The sequence below is a fragment of the Schistocerca gregaria genome, chromosome 9 (genome assembly GCF_023897955.1).
Source record: "Schistocerca gregaria isolate iqSchGreg1 chromosome 9, iqSchGreg1.2, whole genome shotgun sequence".
NCBI lineage: Eukaryota > Metazoa > Arthropoda > Insecta > Orthoptera > Acrididae > Schistocerca > Schistocerca gregaria.
Genome location: NC_064928.1, coordinates 108251151 through 108268367, shown reverse-complemented (window position 1 = coordinate 108268367; position 17217 = coordinate 108251151). Strand labels below are relative to the sequence as shown.

Here is a 17217-nt window from a genome sequence, read left to right as displayed (position 1 = left end):
CACTCAGCAACAAGTCATTTTGAGGTTGCATGCACAATCAATCCTCTTTCATTTCCTTACCCTAATCCACATTGTGCTATCAAATTCCAGTCCCTCATCACAACTAAATTTTGATCTGTCCAAATTGTTTGAATAATTTATTTCACCACACCATCCAGTCTATCAAAACCATCATAATCTGAAGAGCTAGTTTGCATACAAACATGGACTACTGTTGTGGGTGTTAGCTACATGCCTTACAATGTATTGATTATACTGTTCATAGTAAGTTACCCACATTTCTACTCTCTTATTCATTACTAGATCCACACGTGAATGATCTGCGTTTGCTTTTGTGTTGATAAATCTGTACCAACCTGGTTAGAAGTCCTGTTCTTGCTGCCACTGCATTGACTAATTCCCACCACCTCTAACTTCATGCTATCCATAAATTTTCTAACCTACCTACCCAATTAAGGGATCTAATGTTCAGTGCTCTGACATGAAGATAATCTGTTTTCATTTTCCTGATGATCATGTCCTACCAAATACTCCCCTCCCAGAGATTCAAATTGGTGGGGGGAGACTGTTTTACCTCCATAATATTTTACATAGAAGGATGTTGTTATTACTAAGCCTTAGAATATGAGCTGCATGCCCTTAGCAAAAGAATAGTGGCTTTGAACCATTGCTTTCAACCATTTGCAGAAGCCACCACTTCATGGCCATGTTGACTAATGTTACAAGGCAAGCTTAGTCAGTCATCCAGACTGCTGCCCATGCAACTAATGGAAAGGCTGCTGCTACTACTGCTCCTTCTCCTTCTCCTCCTCCTCCTCCTTCTTCTTCTTCTTCTTCTCCTCCTGCTGCTGCTCCTCCTCAGGAATCACAGGTTAGTCTTAGCTCTTCCACAAACAACTCTCCTTAGTGGTCACACCTATTGTTGAGGAATGCAAGCCACCTTGTTTCAACAATACCGATTGTTCATTGAAGGGATGGTGGGAAATAAAATGCATATTTTTCATTCAGGGTGTCATAAAACCTTTAGCAGCAAAATTATACAGACGGTACTGGATACTAACTCAGCACACTGAGAATAGTTGGATAAAAACATTCAGGTGATACAATGTCCTGAATGAGCAATATGTACATGGCACACATTTGTAAACTGTTTATGTTTCACATAGGGTGCTGAACTCTCTCATATTTCCCAGGATCTCCCGTATTATAGCAATTTTTTAATCCTCCGGACTCCCGTATTGTCCACCTGTCTCTCCCATATATTTCATCAGTGTTCACTCTTATAAATATTAGTCTCGTGAAGTATTATTGATTGTTCAAGTTTCCTGCCTTCAGATTTCTATGTAAAGATGGTTTGGATCAAGTTAATGTGAGGAGCAGAGTCAAAATGACAGCCTATACATCTGGAGAAGTTGTGAGAAGGGAAATATTCTTCCGTCAGTACTGGCAACCAACAAATACACTTGCCTCATCCAATCAGCAGCTATAGTATATAACAATGACTTGTGAAAGTCAATTGTAGACACATTTATATTTAAACACACTCATTGTATTATTTATTTGTCAATTGAATTACACAACACATGTAACATAACAGACTAAAAGGAAGCAAACTGTGCCAGTTTTTTTTCTAAATGTCTGTCATCCATTCCACAAAAATGTGACATAGTTGTGCAGTTGAAATTAACTGCATCTGTATCTCCCCCTTAAACCTCCCTTAAAATCGAGGTCAGATGTTGGTCATCTCTCTTAAAACTATGATCAAATGTTGGTCTCCCTAGTTTTGCAACAAAAAACTGCCTGCCACATTGATGTCACTAGAACTACCTTAACAACAACATGAATTTGTCTGCTTCTTCCTTGGTGGTTATCAGGAGAAAGAAAACTGCCGTTCTACGGATCGGAGCGTGGAATGTCAGATCCCTTAATCGGGCAGGTAGGTTAGAAAATTTAAAAAGGGAAATGGATAGGTTAAAGTTAGAGATAGTGGGAATTAGTGAAGTTCGGTGGCAGGAGGAACAAGACTTCTGGTCAGGTGACTACAGGGTTATAAACACAAAATCAAATAGGGGTAATGCAGGAGTAGGTTTAATAATGAATAGAAAAATAGGAATGCAGGTAAGCTACTACGAACAGCATAGTGAACACATTATTGTGGCCAAGATAGATACGAAGCCCACACCTACTACAGTAGTACAAGTTTATATGCCAACTAGCTCTGCAGATGATGAAGAAATTGAAGAAATGTACGATGAAATAAAAGAAATCATTCAGATAGTGAAGGGAGACGAAAATTTAATAGTAATGGGTGACTGGAATTCGAGTGTAGGAAAAGGGAGAGAAGGAAACATAGTAGGTGAATATGGATTGGGGCTAAGAAATGAAAGAGGAAGCCGCCTAGTAGAATTTTGCACAGAGCACAACTTAATCATAGCTAACACTTGGTTTAAGAATCATGAAAGAAGGTTGTATACATGGAAGAATCCTGGAGATACTAAAAGGTATCAGATAGATTATATAATGGTAAGACAGAGATTTAGGAACCAGGTTTTAAGTTGTAAGACATTTCCAGGGGCAGATGTGGACTCTGACCACAATCTATTGGTTATGACCTGTAGAGTAAAACTGAAGAAACTGCAAAAATGTGGGAAATTAAGGAGATGGGACCTGGATAAACTGAAAGAACCAGAGGTTGTACAGAGTTTCAGAGAGAGCATAAGGGAACAATTGAGAGGAATAGGGGAAAGAAATACAGTAGAAGAAGAATGGGTAGCTCTGAGGGATGTAGTAGTGAAGGCAGCAGAGGATAAAGTAGGTACAAAGACGAGGGCTCCTAGAAATCCTTGGGTAACAGAAGAAATACTGAATTTAATTGATGAAAGGAGAAAATATAAAAATGCAGTAAATGAAGCAGGCAAAAAGGAATACAAACGTCTCAAAAATGAGATCGACAGGAAGTGCAAAATGGCTAAACAGGGATGGCTAGAGGACAAATGTAAGGATGTAGAAGCTTATCTCACTAGGGGGTAAGATAGATACTGCCTACGGGAAAATTAAAGAGACCTTTGGAGAGAAGAGAACCACGTGTATGAATATCAAGAGCTCAGATGGCAGCCCAGTTCTAAGCAAAGAAGGGAAGGCAGAAAGGTGGAAGGAGTATATAGAAGGTTTATACAAGGGCGATGTACTTGAGGACAATATTAGGGAAATAGAAGAGGATGTAGATGAAAACGAAATGGGAGATACGATACTGCGTGAAGAGTTTGACAGAGCACTGAAAGACCTGAGTCGAAACAAGGCCCCCGGAGTAGACAACATTCCATTAGAACTACTTACGGCCTTGGGAGAGCCAGTCATGACAAAACTCTACCAGCTGGTGAGCAAGATGTATGAGACAGGCGAAATACCCTCAGACTTCAAGAAGAATATAATAATTCCAATCCCAAAGAAAGCAGGTGCTGACAGATGTGAAAATTACCGAACTATCAGTTCAATAAGCCACGGCTGCAAAATACTAACGCGAATTCTTTACAGACGAATGGAAAAACTGGTAGATGCAGACCTCGGGAGGATCAGTTTGGATTCCGTCGAAATGTTGGAACACGTGAGGCAATACTGACCTTACGACTTATCTTAGAAGAAAGATTAAGAAAAGGCAAACCTACGTTTCAAGCATTTGTAGACTTAGAGAAAGCTTTTGACAATGTTGACTGGAATACTCTTTTTCAAATTCTAAAGGTGGCAGGGGTAAAATACAGGGAGCGAAAGGCTATTTATAATTCGTACAGAAACCAGATGGCAGTAATAAGAGTCGAGGGGCATGAAAGGGAAGCAGTGGTTGGGAAAGGAGTGCGACAGGGTTGTAGCCTGTCCCCGATGTTATTCAATCTGTATATTGAGCAAGCAGTAAAGGAAACAAAAGAAAAATTTGGAGTAGGTATTAAAATTCATGGAGACGAAGTAAAAACTTTGAGGTTCGCCGATGACATTGTAATTCTGTCAGAGATGGCAAAGGACTTGGAAGAGCAGTTGAACGGAATGGACAGTGTCTTGAAAGGAGGATATAAGATGAACATTAACAAAAGCAAAACGAGGATAATGGAATGTAGTCAAATTAAATCGGGTGATGCTGAGGGAATTAGATTAGGAAATGAGACACTTAAAGTAGTAAAGGAGTTTTGCTATTTAGGAAGTAAAATAACTGATGATGGTCGAAGTAGAGAGGATATAAAATGTAGACTGGCAATGGCAAGGAAAGCGTTTCTGAAGAAGAGAATTTTGTTAACATCGAATATAGATTTATGTATCAGGAAGTCGTTTCTGAAAGTATTTGTTTGGAGTGTAGCCATGTATGGAAGTGAAACATGGACGATAACTAGTTTGGACAAGAAGAGAATAGAAGCTTTTGAAATGTGGTGCTACAGAAGAATCCTGAAGATAAGGTGGATAGATCACGTAACTAATGAGGAGGTATTGAATAGGATTGGGGTGAAGAGAAGTTTGTGGCACAACTTGACTAGAAGAAGGGATCGGTTGGTAGGACATGTTTTGAGGCATCAAGGGATCACAAATTTAGCATTGGAGGGCAGCGTGGAGGGTAAAAATCGTAGAGGGAGACCGAGAGATGAGTACACTAAGCAGATTCAGAAGGATGTAGGTTGCAGTAGGTACTGGGAGATGAAGCAGCTTGCACAGGATAGAGTAGCATGGAGAGCTGCATCAAACCAGTCTCAGGACTGAAGACAACAACAACAACAATAACAACAACAACAACAACAACAACATGGTTCACATGTATTGCTCAAAGAGGAGCATTACTTGTAAGGGAAATTGCAGACAAACATTTGGTGTACATTGCAGCAATTTTTAAGCATTGAGACCCCAAACTTCAACAACTGTTCCTGCAGTAGAATTTGAGGAATACATGGAGAGTTCAGTAATACCCTTCTGTCAATTTGTCCACAAAATACAATTTGTCCACTAAATACACACTTCAAGTTTATAGTTGGGCGAGTACTGATGGAGCAGCAACTGTACTGTCACTGCAAACAATGTGTGCAGGCAGTGTGGTGGCTGAATGATTCTGAATGCAGAGCTTATTTCTGACAATGGATTAGGTTGTAAAGCGTGCATGGAGACTGGTGGCCATCACTCTGAATGCATGGATCTCTCTCATCCTGGTGTCTGAGTGACCACCCACTTCCATCTAAGCTTCCGTTGTTTATCCCTCTTTCAACACTGGGAAATAATAGTTTTCGAAGATAAGTTTAATGGGCAACCTTCACTGATGTCTTGCCACATAAGCTTTATACAATGATTAATCAGAGTATTATGACCACCTACCTAATAGCTGGTATGTCCAAATTTGGCATGGATAACAATGGGTATGAGTCTTGGCCTTGATAAGTCACTGGAGGGAGCTGACACCACACCTGTACACACAAGTCACCTAATTCCCATATATTGTGGGGAGGGGGCGATTAGCTCTGAAGCCACATCTCAGACGTGTTTGATCAGCTTCAGATATGGTGAGCTGGAGGACCACCAAATCAATTGGAACTTGCCACGGTGTTTCTCTAACCACTCCCATAACACTACTGGCCTTGGGACATGGTGTATTACCTTGTTGAAAAATGCCACTGCTGCCAGGAAACATGATTATCATGAAGGGGTGTACAACCCAGCAACCAGTGTACGATATTCGATATTCCTTGGCCGTCATGGTGCCTTGCATGAGCTCCACTGGACTTACGGATGCCCTTGTGAACATTCCCCAGAGCACAACGGAGCTGCTGTAAACTTGTTTCTGTCCTGCAGTACAGGTTTCAAGGTGGTGTTCCCCTGGAATATGATGGATTCATGCCCTATCACTGGCACGATAAAGAAAGTATCAGGATTCATAAGACTCTGCAGTGCTCTGCCACTGCCAGAACGTCCAGTGCTCCTTTCAGTCTTAGTTGCCAATGTCAACTTTCGCACATGCACTGGCCACTAGCTGTGGAGGCCCATCGTTAGTAGTGATTGGTGCTGTGTGTGTTCAGTGTCAATTCTACTCTGCCCAGCATTGAAGTCTGATGATAGTTCCACCATAGTTCGCCACCTGCCCTGTTCTAGAACACTAGACAAGTTGTGTGGTTTCCGAAATGCTCATGCCAAGCCTCCGGGCCATCACAATCTGCTCTCGGTCACACTCAGTTAGATATGAGTTTTTCCCATTTTATGAACAAACAGCACATTCACTGATACTACATACACTGTGCATGTGTCTGATAGGAGTCATTCCTCACCAGGCGACATTGCTATCAACTGGACAGGTTTATATCAATACTACGTCCGTGGTCATGATGTTCTGCCTTATCAGTACATATACTCTCAAGCTGCTTCTACTACCTCTGTTGTTTTCATCAGGAGTTACCCAAAAGCCATATGGTACTTGGCCATGTTACATTGAAAGCAAGTCACTTTGTAACATTGCAGCCCAGTGTTACAAATATTTTTCAGCTACTTCATTTCACAAGTGTAAAACCACTTTTCCACTTTTTGTAGCTACATCTATTATGAATTTTGTCAGTAGTTAGTATTTATGAAAATGTAATGTAACCTAAAAGAATAAGTAAGAAATAATTACATCATATCATTGTAGTAAACACAATGGCAATGTCAGGGACATATATACTATATGACACACAGAGAATCTATTTCATGTAAAAGTAACACCGTTGATGAGACCTTGCAGTTGTACAAATGAGTACAGAGATGAGCTGCAAAGAATCTGTGGTGTGGTACAGATGTGCATTGATCACAAATGCGATATGGAGATTGTGCTGGAAATGGTGGTGTATGTGGCAAGGCAAAATATAACTAAGCGAGCACCTATGTGGGCACAGCAACAGGGTCACAAGGATATTTTGGAATTAATGAGAAATACTGTGTGATCCAAATTTATTCAAGGTGCTCATTGATTGAGAAGAGCATATTGCCATTGATAATAAACACTACATCACGTCACAAGCAACTCATTGCAATGTCAGATCCAGTCAGTAATTTTATAGTTGTGTAATAGTCATGCGAGTGTAACAAACTTTTTTGGAACACCGGAATGTGTTTACGCAAAGCCTAAAGTTTGTGACAGAAACTTTATAGACCCAAGTCGTTAAAGATCAGCGGGGTCTTATCTTCCTTACCATGAGTTCCGTATACGTTAAAAGAAAACAGATTCATTTAAAATTGACAGTTGATTTTCAATCAAGTGATTCTTGTAATAAAATTCAGTGATAACTATAGTTGTTCATACAGTGTTGCACTACTACTGCACACAATCGGTAAAACTAAAAGTGATTTGTATGCAGTTCATATTTCTATGACAAAAATCTGCTGGATTTCTTGTAGTCAAAATTATTTTATGATTTTATGTTGCATTTTGTGGATTTGTTTAAATAACATTAGTGCTGATAAATAGTTGCCACGAAAGAAAGTTTTAAACGGCATCATTTGAAAAGTAGTCAGTGAAGAAGATTATTTAAGTTTGGTCATGATTGCACTACCATTCAAACAGACAGCAGTACTGTGAATTACGTAATACAGTACAGTTTCTATGAAATGTTGGTTTTCAAAATTATAATTGACATCATCACATTAAAAATTAATGTCTTTAGTGTTTATGTTACACATATTTTCTACGTCTAAGCTCATGTGAATCTATTTTGTTCAGTTTCCGTAATTATCATTCTTGCTCAGTATTTGCGCAATTTCAAAGTCATTACAGCCATTTACCAAATTTAACTTTTGTTCATCTTTGGAGCTGGCCACCGTTTTTATTCTGCAATCTAAATTCATTCAAACCATTTACATATATATAGTTATGGCTAACTACAGTGAAAGTTTACCTTATTATGTTCTTTTAACATTTCTATCATTGTTCTGCACAGTAAACACTAGTGCAATAGATCAGGTTGTAACTATCTACGCTTTATCAGCAAGCACTGATCTTCAGATCTGATGACTTGTTTCCATTAATCATGGTACATTTAGGTACTCATGTGACAAAAACCTTTTCATGCACTGGACAGTACAGGTACATTATAACTTTACTACCACAGATTACATTGAAGCCTATGATTGGAGCAACACTGATAGTGATGATGATTTAGTTAGATAGTGAATAACTCAGGTTATTTCTCTGTAGCAATTCAGAATAGAGTACTCGTTTTCAGGAACCATCGAGAGTGCAGCACCTGTCCCAGCCGAAACTGCTGTTGCACACCTATATTACTAAATGGTTAAAACGGGCAGATGGATGTATCATCCCATTTGCCCATCTAACAGCTTACAGAAGTAACAAAGATTTGATTTTCAGTATCTCGTTTAATTACTGCCTTTTTACTGCTGTAAAGGTATTTTCATACGAACATGGGTAATTGAGGTAACAAACTGAATAAGTCACAATTACATTATTATTTTGTGATGAGCCCATGGAGACCGCATGTCCCTCATTCCAAAATACTCCGAATGTATCCCAGAACAACCTCCACAATTTTGTTAGTGGAGTTTGGTTTTATCGTGTAGTGGCAACTAGAAATATCTGAGGACTACCTAACAAATAAGAGCATTTACTGTAAAAGACAGGACATACACTCAATAAATTTGAGTTCTATTACACTCTTGATATTATCAACACTGTTATTAATAATTCTGCCTACAGAAGTATTTTGTTGTAACACTGTTTAACAGTATATCCATTTTCTGAATAGTCAAAGAGAAAATCTCTCTCAATGTGTGTATTGCTTGTAATGGCTAATATTATGTACCCCACTTTGCTGCTGTGGTTTTTGTAGAACTTCTTCAGAAGAAACAGTAGTTAGCACAGAACAAGTGTAGGGACTGACAGCATCAATGTTTACTCAATGTATGCAAGACAAATGAGTTTCAGCACCTTTGATGTGAAAAGCTACATTTGGAGTGAGTTTTTAAAGATTATAGACACTCTAGGAAGAGATGTATAATGGGAAAGGATGTTCAAGGACTGTAACACCCTATTTACAAAGGTAGCATGTTTTTGGAGGAAAACCTCTATTGTAAGAAACTTGCACGATAAGCAGCTAATATTGTTTATAGTAAGAACGATTGTGTAATATATCTGTTCCATACTTAAATGACATCTCATAGTGATGAAAGCTACAAGCTGCTCAATTACAGGAAGACTATCTGTGGTGGGAAAAGCATTAAAATAAACAGCAGTTGCAAATCCAGAGAGCATCAATGCTAGGTCAGAATATTTATTGCATCATACAATACTGTATAAATGTAGACGTTCCGGCATTTACTATTGGTGAAAAGTTCTCACGTTTCCCTGGTGGGTGGCAGTGTTAAAGTGCTACGACATTTCTAAGAATGCCGCAGTCGCCATCTTTTGCTAAAGTACTGAGAGATTGCTGATGTCTTAATATCTATATGAGCTAAGTGCACCCTCCAGGGTGAGGTTGCAGTGCTGGGGGAAGCCAGTGTGCCAGAGGCTGTGCTCGAACTTTGTGTATTCCTGAGGCATCTTGTGTGCTGGACACTGCTGGGCGCACTCCAATACTATTGCCACTACCACAGGATTCCGCGCCGAACTCAGTTGGTATTTGTCCCTATGGACTAGATTCTTGTGAATCCTAATTCCTACAGATTACTTTGTAACGCTGTCCCAATAGCCGAGAAAGTACCTCAGTGTTCTGAAAGACAAAAGTATGGCCTTCCTTTGTGCTACACTCTGCTGTCACTGATTTCTCTGTGTGTCTCAGTTGAACGCACCTGATGTGCTCGTCACAGCCTCCGGCGCACCCACTACCACACCGCTCCAACCTCACAACCCTCCCCACCTGACACCAAACGGTAGCCCCTCCCTACTCGACATCAAACAGTACTCAGCCGCTGCCAACCAGGTGGATGGAGTGCATCACTAGCATAAATATTACAACACCTGTAATTTCTCGTCACTTCCCCAGATGAGGACGAGTACGTTACTCTTCAAAATGTTGCGGTATTTTAGCACAGCCACCTGGCTGGAAACTTGAAAGTATTTCATCAACTCTAAAATAAATTGGCAACAGTTTGCGGAATCATTCAATTGATGACATAGTGACATGTTTTGTTGTAAGTGGGGGGGGGGGGGGGGGGTCAAAGGTTTATTCAATTTGACTTAATTTAAGGTTGAGAGAGTCGCCTATAGCCTGACACTTTGAGAAGATATGTATTTAGGGAAGACTTGTACGTCTATTTTTGCAAAAACTTATGGCAAATTACAAGGTTTCATCTACACGGTTATTACAAATGACCGAAGCGATTTCACAGCTCTACAATAACTTTATTATTTGAGATATTTTCACAGTGCCTTGCACACACATACAAAAACTCAAAAAGTTTTTTTAGGCATTCACAAATGTTCGATATGTGCCCCCTTTAGTGATTCGGCAGACATCAAGCTGATAATCAAGTTCCTCCCACACTCGGCGCAGCATGTCCCCATCAATGAGTTCGAAAGCATCGTTGATGCGAGTTCGCAGTTCTGGCACGTTTCTTGGTAGAGGAGGCTTAAACACTGAATCTTTCACATAACCCCACAGAAAGAAATCACATGGGGTTAAGTCGGGAGAGCGTGGAGGCCATGACATGAATTGTTGATCATGATCTCCACCATGATCGATCCATCGGTTTTCCAATCACCTCTTTAAGAAATGCCGAACATCATGATGGAAGTGCGGTGGAGCACCATCCTGTTGAAAGATGAAGTCGGCGCTGTCGGCCTCCAGTTGTGGCATGAGCCAATTTTCCAGCATGTCAGATACACGTGTCCTGCAACGTTTTTTTCGCAGAAGAAAAAGGGACCATAAACTTTAAACAGTGAGATTGCACAAAACAAGTTAAATTTTGGTGAATTGTGAATTTGCTGCACAAATGCGTGAGGATTCTCTACCGCCCAGATTCGCACATTGTGTCTGTTCACTTCACCATTAAGGAAAAAATGTTGCTTCATAACTGAAAACAAGTTTCGCACTGAACGCATCCTCTTCCATGAGCTGTTGCAACCGCGCCGAAAATTCAAAGTGTTTGACTTTGTCATCGGGTGTCAGGGCTTGTAGCAATTGTAAACGGTAAGGCTTCTGCTTTAGCATTTTCCGTAAGATTTTCCAAAACGTTGGCTGTGGTAAGTTTTGGCCTCTGCTTGCTTTATTCGTCGACTCACGCGGGCTACACATGAAACTTGCCCGCACGCGTTCAACCGTTTCTTCGCTCACTGCAGGCCGACCCGTTTATTTCCCCTTACAGAGGCATCCAGAAGCTTTAAACTGCGCATACTATCGCCGAACGGAGTTAGCAGTTGGTGGATCTTTGTTGAACTTTGTCCTGAAGTGTCGTTGCACTGTTATCACTGACTGATGCGAGTATATTTCAAGCACGACATACGCTTTCTCGGCTCCTGTCGCCATTTTGTCTCACTGCGCTCTCGAGCGCTCTGGCAGCAGAAACCTGAAGTGCGGCTTCACCCGAACAAAACTTTATGAGTTTTTCTATGTATCTGCAGTGTGTCGTGACCATATGTCAATGAATGGAGCTACAGTGAATTTATGAAATCTCTTCAATCATTTGTAATAGCCCTGTACACTAAGAGAGGGAGTATCACCTGAACTAATCAATATGTGCAGTTTATTTTTGGGATGAGATTAGACTAGAGAGATCATGCCTGAAATGAAACAGTATACTAGTGTTTGGTAGAAGAAAAGTGGCACCTCTGATTAGGGATAATTATTTTGCATAACAGTTATGACACACAAGCCTGCAAGCAATAGGTATTAGTGGGAATAGAGTTATTTTTATCACACTGGTGAAGCAAGTACTAAATGAACCAAAGCTGAATTTTTAGTAAGTGGATAGCTATCATGAACAGTTTTATCTTTGACTTCTTAAGCCACGGGGGCCGGTAGTTGTCTTTCTTGGCTAACACTGATATTTTGATGTTAGATAAAAAGCAAATTTAATAACATTTTCATTACATGATTTAAAATTCTTTACTATAAATAAATGTAATTTAAAATAAAACAAAAATATTAAAACAGGAAGACTGAATATCCAAGAACCAGGTTTCTACATTGCTGAAATGATGTTAATTAAATGCAAGACAATGATTCTCATAAATGAATCTCTGATGAAGAACCTCCTACCATATTTTATATTCTAATGCTGTATTGCTTTCAGTTAAATTATCAATATTAATTTCTATACAGAAAAAAATCAAATGCTTTTTTTCAAGCTAAGTTGGTTAACTTTTTAAAAAAATGTTGTGTACAGAGAAATAAAGCGAGATATGGCATTTTAATAACAAGTTTGCAGAATTGAAATATTGTTGCTGCTTGGTTGAATATATCATTGTTGTGTGCGATACAAATAAAATGTTACTTCTACATTGATGATTAAGGAGAAAAGTAGGCAGCAATCCTTAATAGCAACCAGTGTTTTGGTCTATCAACTTATTTCTCCAAGGAACCAAAGAAAAATATTTAGAACAGTAGTGACGTCTAATTTTTGACCTACATTCACTTACCGAACAAATCGATAAAGCATAGTCCCCGTGGCTTGTCGGGTTAAGTCGCATGAATTTAGTTTTCAATTAGTCACAGAACAACGGAAATTAGCACCGGTGAGGCAAGCAACAATGCTAGTTCCACTCTCAATGGTAACCTGCATCATCGAAACAAATGATATTTCATTGGTTGTGTGTTACCATTTTGAAGAGATGAATGGTGTCTGCATCTCTGTGATTAAACGAGTCACAAAATTTTCTTTGGTCTTTGTTTCATACATCTCTTGTCACTATTCATCAAGTTGAAGAAAGACCACAAATATCCAAGAAGACACAAGTTATTTACAGTGGAAAAGTTAGACTCCTCCTCCTGTGTAACTCCACAAACCGTAGTACCCGTGAGTAAGGTTTCTTCCTGTTTCACACTAGCATGGGGGCACAGGAGGGGTGATTTCTTAAACAACTCTGTGCAGCCCACAATTAGTCAAACCTCGTCTTCTACAATAACAATATGTAGGAGGGCTGTATAGTTCTCACTTAAAGGTGGTTCTCAAAACTCTAGAAGAAGGTTTACACGGGATAGTTTGTGTCTACCTTCAAGCATCTGCCAGTGCAGTTTTTTCAAGTGAGGGGGAAAAGAAACACCTGTGACCATTTTTGTTGCTTTTACTTTTATACATTCGATATAAATACCGCTGTAAGTCCTGCATGGTATGTGTTGCGCACACTTCAGCTATATTTCCTTCTCATCCCATCCACTAAGTCTCTCGTCCCCCCCGCCCCCCCCCCCCCCCTCCGTTCCGGACACCTTCTCCAAAATCTACCTCTTTTCTTAAATCTTTCCACTCCTTTTCCTTCCCCTTCAAACCTACTGCCTGAAGGAGGAGCCACTAGCTCTGAAAGCTTGCTTAATTATACCCTCCTTTTATGTGTGTGTTCTGCTGCCACTTGTTGAGTAAATTTTTTGTCTATCCAATTACATTACACTTTAGTTTGGGCAGCACAAGTGCTTTGCAAGCAATAAACAAATATAATAAATGCAATTGTATATTTCTAATCATATTTCCTTTCACAAAGCAACAAAGTTTCTTGTATACACATACAATACATGTCTGCACTCGCCGTTGCTTCCAAACACACCTGTACTGTACAACTGTGTTCAATGAATGGAAGATGCTGCATTAAGAAAAGTCATAACTTACTTCACTAGCAAAGATCACGCAGTAAGACAAACGAACAAATTATCTGAAATAATCAACAGGAAAATGAGACAATATTATTCATATTTCAGTGCTTCGCACGAAATCTGGAAAGTGTACGCACCGTCATAGAGCAGATGTCACACTGGGTATCGGTGCATTTCTTCTTGAGGTCATCTGGCAGTGACATCCTTTCAACCGAAGAGCCTCCAGCGGCACCTTAGACATACGACAGAAAGTATTGCAGGTGAACACTTCTGCTCCCCACTCAAACACAGACTGGGTATCACAGAAGTGGCTTACATAAACAGCCAACAATTTTTTTTTTTTTTACTGCCTTACTAAAATGAACTGTATGTGGCAGGAGGAGACAATGCAACATGGTGTAATCGCTTAAAAGGCAGCATCAGGGAGAAGACAGTAGTCAAGGCATTTAGCTGTTCCATGGATAGCCCTCAATGACAGGAAATGTGGCCAAGGAAAACCTGGAAACAGGACATCTATTGAAGGAAACCCCCAGAATTATACTCTTTAAAGGTTTATGGCACCTTACTGTTAGGATCAGTACTAAGAGACCGAAATTAGTACCAAAATTTATAAAATATTACACACAAACTGTTATAAGACAGCAATAAATAACACAAATATTTTATCAAAAGTAAAAAAAAAAAATAAGAATCCTTGCTTATATGGTTTACTTGACTGCATGACAGAAGCCCTGCCATCAGTACATACTGCATCTTTACATGAATTTCACTCTTTCCAATATTGTTTTCGTTCTACAAACACAACTTCAAACCCTCCAACCATGCGAAATGCATGCTGAGTAAAATCAAAGCTCAATTAGAATCATTGAACACAAGCAATTTACAGCATTTTTCTTGCATGCATTTTATTTGCTGTAAAAGCAAAGAAACAAAGCTTTATGGTCAAAATAATGTGTGAATGTCAATACAAATATTATTACTCAAGTGCAATTTTTGGAATCTGCACATCAGCTGTCAATCATTATTCAAGTTTGCAAAATCATTTTAAGAAAACTTTTTTTTTTTTTGACATTGGCAAAAATATGCTTAAACACGTTCTTTAACAACTGTTAGGTTTCCACTACAACTGCTACAATAATTAACTCTGTGCACCATCAACTGCCTAGGGCAAAAAGTTTAAAAGACAGAGAGACAAAGTGAAAAATAAAAATATCGCAGGCATCAAAAATTAACATAATCTCCAAAAGAGGTGGTGCCACTCACTCACCGGGAGGCTGGCCAAGGGGAGGGCACCTGTCAGGAGGCGGAGGCCGAGGGCCAGGAGCCGCCCGCGGGGGCGGAGGGGGCGGTCTCACCAGCAGCAGCTGCCTCAGCACGGGCGGCGGCACCCCGCAGCGTGCAGCGTATCCCCTGCACGCAGGAGGTGGGGGCGGAGGGGGAGGTCGCGAAAGGAAGGCCGCGGCAGCAGCTGCGGCCCTCGCAGCACCGGATGAGGGTGGCGGAGGGGGTGGTGGGGCAGGAGGCAGCAGGCCGAAAGGGGGGTGGCGGGGGAGGCCGCATGGGTGGCAGAGGTGGGCCATAGCGCGGTGGTGGGGGTGGAGGGTAGCGGCCGGCTGGTGGGCCACTGATCCCGGGCTGGCCGGGTGGGGGCGGCGGAGGTGGTGCCGGAGGCATCGGACGAGGCGGGCCGTAGCCACTTCCGCCACCAGGAGGCATCCTCGGTCCCATGTCATGTCCCTGCCTCGGTCGAGGTGCCTGACGCATATCTGAGCCCTGAAAGAAAAGGAAACAAAATCTTCGTCACAAAAGCATCTCCGTCACAGAAAGCAACTGTTAGATGCCCGGAGAGGTATTCACAATGTAAGCATATCTGTGCTATGATAACAGCACAGATACAGTCACACTGTGAGTGTGCGTCTGGAGATCTTCAGTAGACAACTTACCATGTAACATATTCGCATCACCTGACGATGTTTCGGTGCTATGTCGAAAATGGTAATGGTACATTTTGTATCACCTAAGGATGAGAAACACAACAAAATATTTTACAAGGCAGTCACTGTATTTCCCTAATGCCATATACCCACCCAGGGGGTCGTTTCTGATTTTTTACATTATTAGTGGAACAAGCAATTGCATATGTGAGCCAGTTAACAGAAGGAACACGGTTGGGGCAATTAAATAGGGACACAGATTAGTGCGAAATGAAAGTAAAGAATATTGGATTAAAGGTTCTTTTTATACTGTTATGACAATCTGTTATAAGCAGGAATATTTTTCACTTTTCACACAGCTCATAGAAATATAATCACCAGGTCTACAAAAGCAACCAGTTGCAGACTATTTCAACAGCATCATGAGCAAGAATTACATTCCCAGACATGATGCTCTGTATTGATAAATTACCAGTTTTCTTGGACACTCACCCTTTTGTTTACACATAAAACATAAAAATCAAGAAATGCAAGTACCGTGTGAAGCATTACCAACTCTGAATCAAATGGCTGCACTTCTGAAAACTTTTGCGGAACAGTAGTACAACACAGTAAAAATCTATACGGCAGACACAGCCGAATAAAATATCTGTACAGAGATCAAGAATGAAGAAAATAAGCTTATGTGAAGTTTGGAAGGTAGGAGATGAGGTGCTGGCAGAATTAAAGCTGTGAGTATGGGGCGTGAGTCATGCTTGGGTAGCTCAGTTGGTAGAGCGCTTGCCAGCGAAAGGCAAAGGTCCCGAGTTTGAGTCTCAGTCCGGCACACACACACAGTTTTAATCTGCCAGGAAGTTTCAAGAAAATTAATGCTAGTACACCAGTATTTTGTGACTTTACTGAAGATGAAATTGAAGACTTTTTGGAGGGGGAGGGCGGGGGGCATTCTGTAGATGAGATTAGACATGAGGACAGAGTCAGAATTAAAGGTGGATTAGAGAGGAACAGAAATGGGTAGTGCAATTAAGAATGAGGGGGAGCACAGGCGAGGAAGAAGGATGAAGAGGAAAATGTAAAAACCAATGAAGATTATACTGAAGCATATAGGAAGAAAGAGAAAATAGAAGAAATGTGTTAATGGAATTCAAGTCCCAGTGCGTATAGATGCAAGGTTGGGTCACAGGACAAGTGTCCATCTCTGGAGTACAGGAAACTGGTATCATGTGTGAGGACCAAAATAGCTCATGTGATGTAGCAGTAGCAGGCACTCAGGTTCCTCGGGTCCTGCTGTAGAGCACGATCACCACCTCGGCACCAATTGTCCTCAAGACAAACAGTTCTTTGATACCCATTCGTGCACTCAGTCAAAATAACAGTGGTCAATCTTATACAAGCATTGTGTAGTTCTTAACACATTGGAGATCAAGCTCCAGCATAGGTCAAACCACAACTTTCTGTCAAAAATAATGCACCCTAGTATAGGTTGGGCCGCGATTTTGTCTGCACGTGAGTCTTCTAACGCTCTAAAACTCGACTCA

At 40.6% G+C, this 17217-nt stretch overlaps 1 protein-coding gene across 1 annotated transcript in view; it reads right to left on the bottom strand.

Annotated features, from left to right (window-relative positions):
* LOC126292264 (uncharacterized) overlaps positions 1–17217 on the bottom strand; it is a 73615-nt gene that overhangs the window by 45289 nt on the left and 11109 nt on the right. The window contains exons 2-3 of the mRNA XM_049986163.1: positions 15013–15518; positions 13883–13977 (exon numbers count right to left, since the gene is read on the bottom strand). Of these exons, the coding sequence (XP_049842120.1) occupies positions 13883–13977; positions 15013–15518 (601 nt within the window). The remainder of the gene's footprint in view (positions 1–13882; positions 13978–15012; positions 15519–17217) is intronic.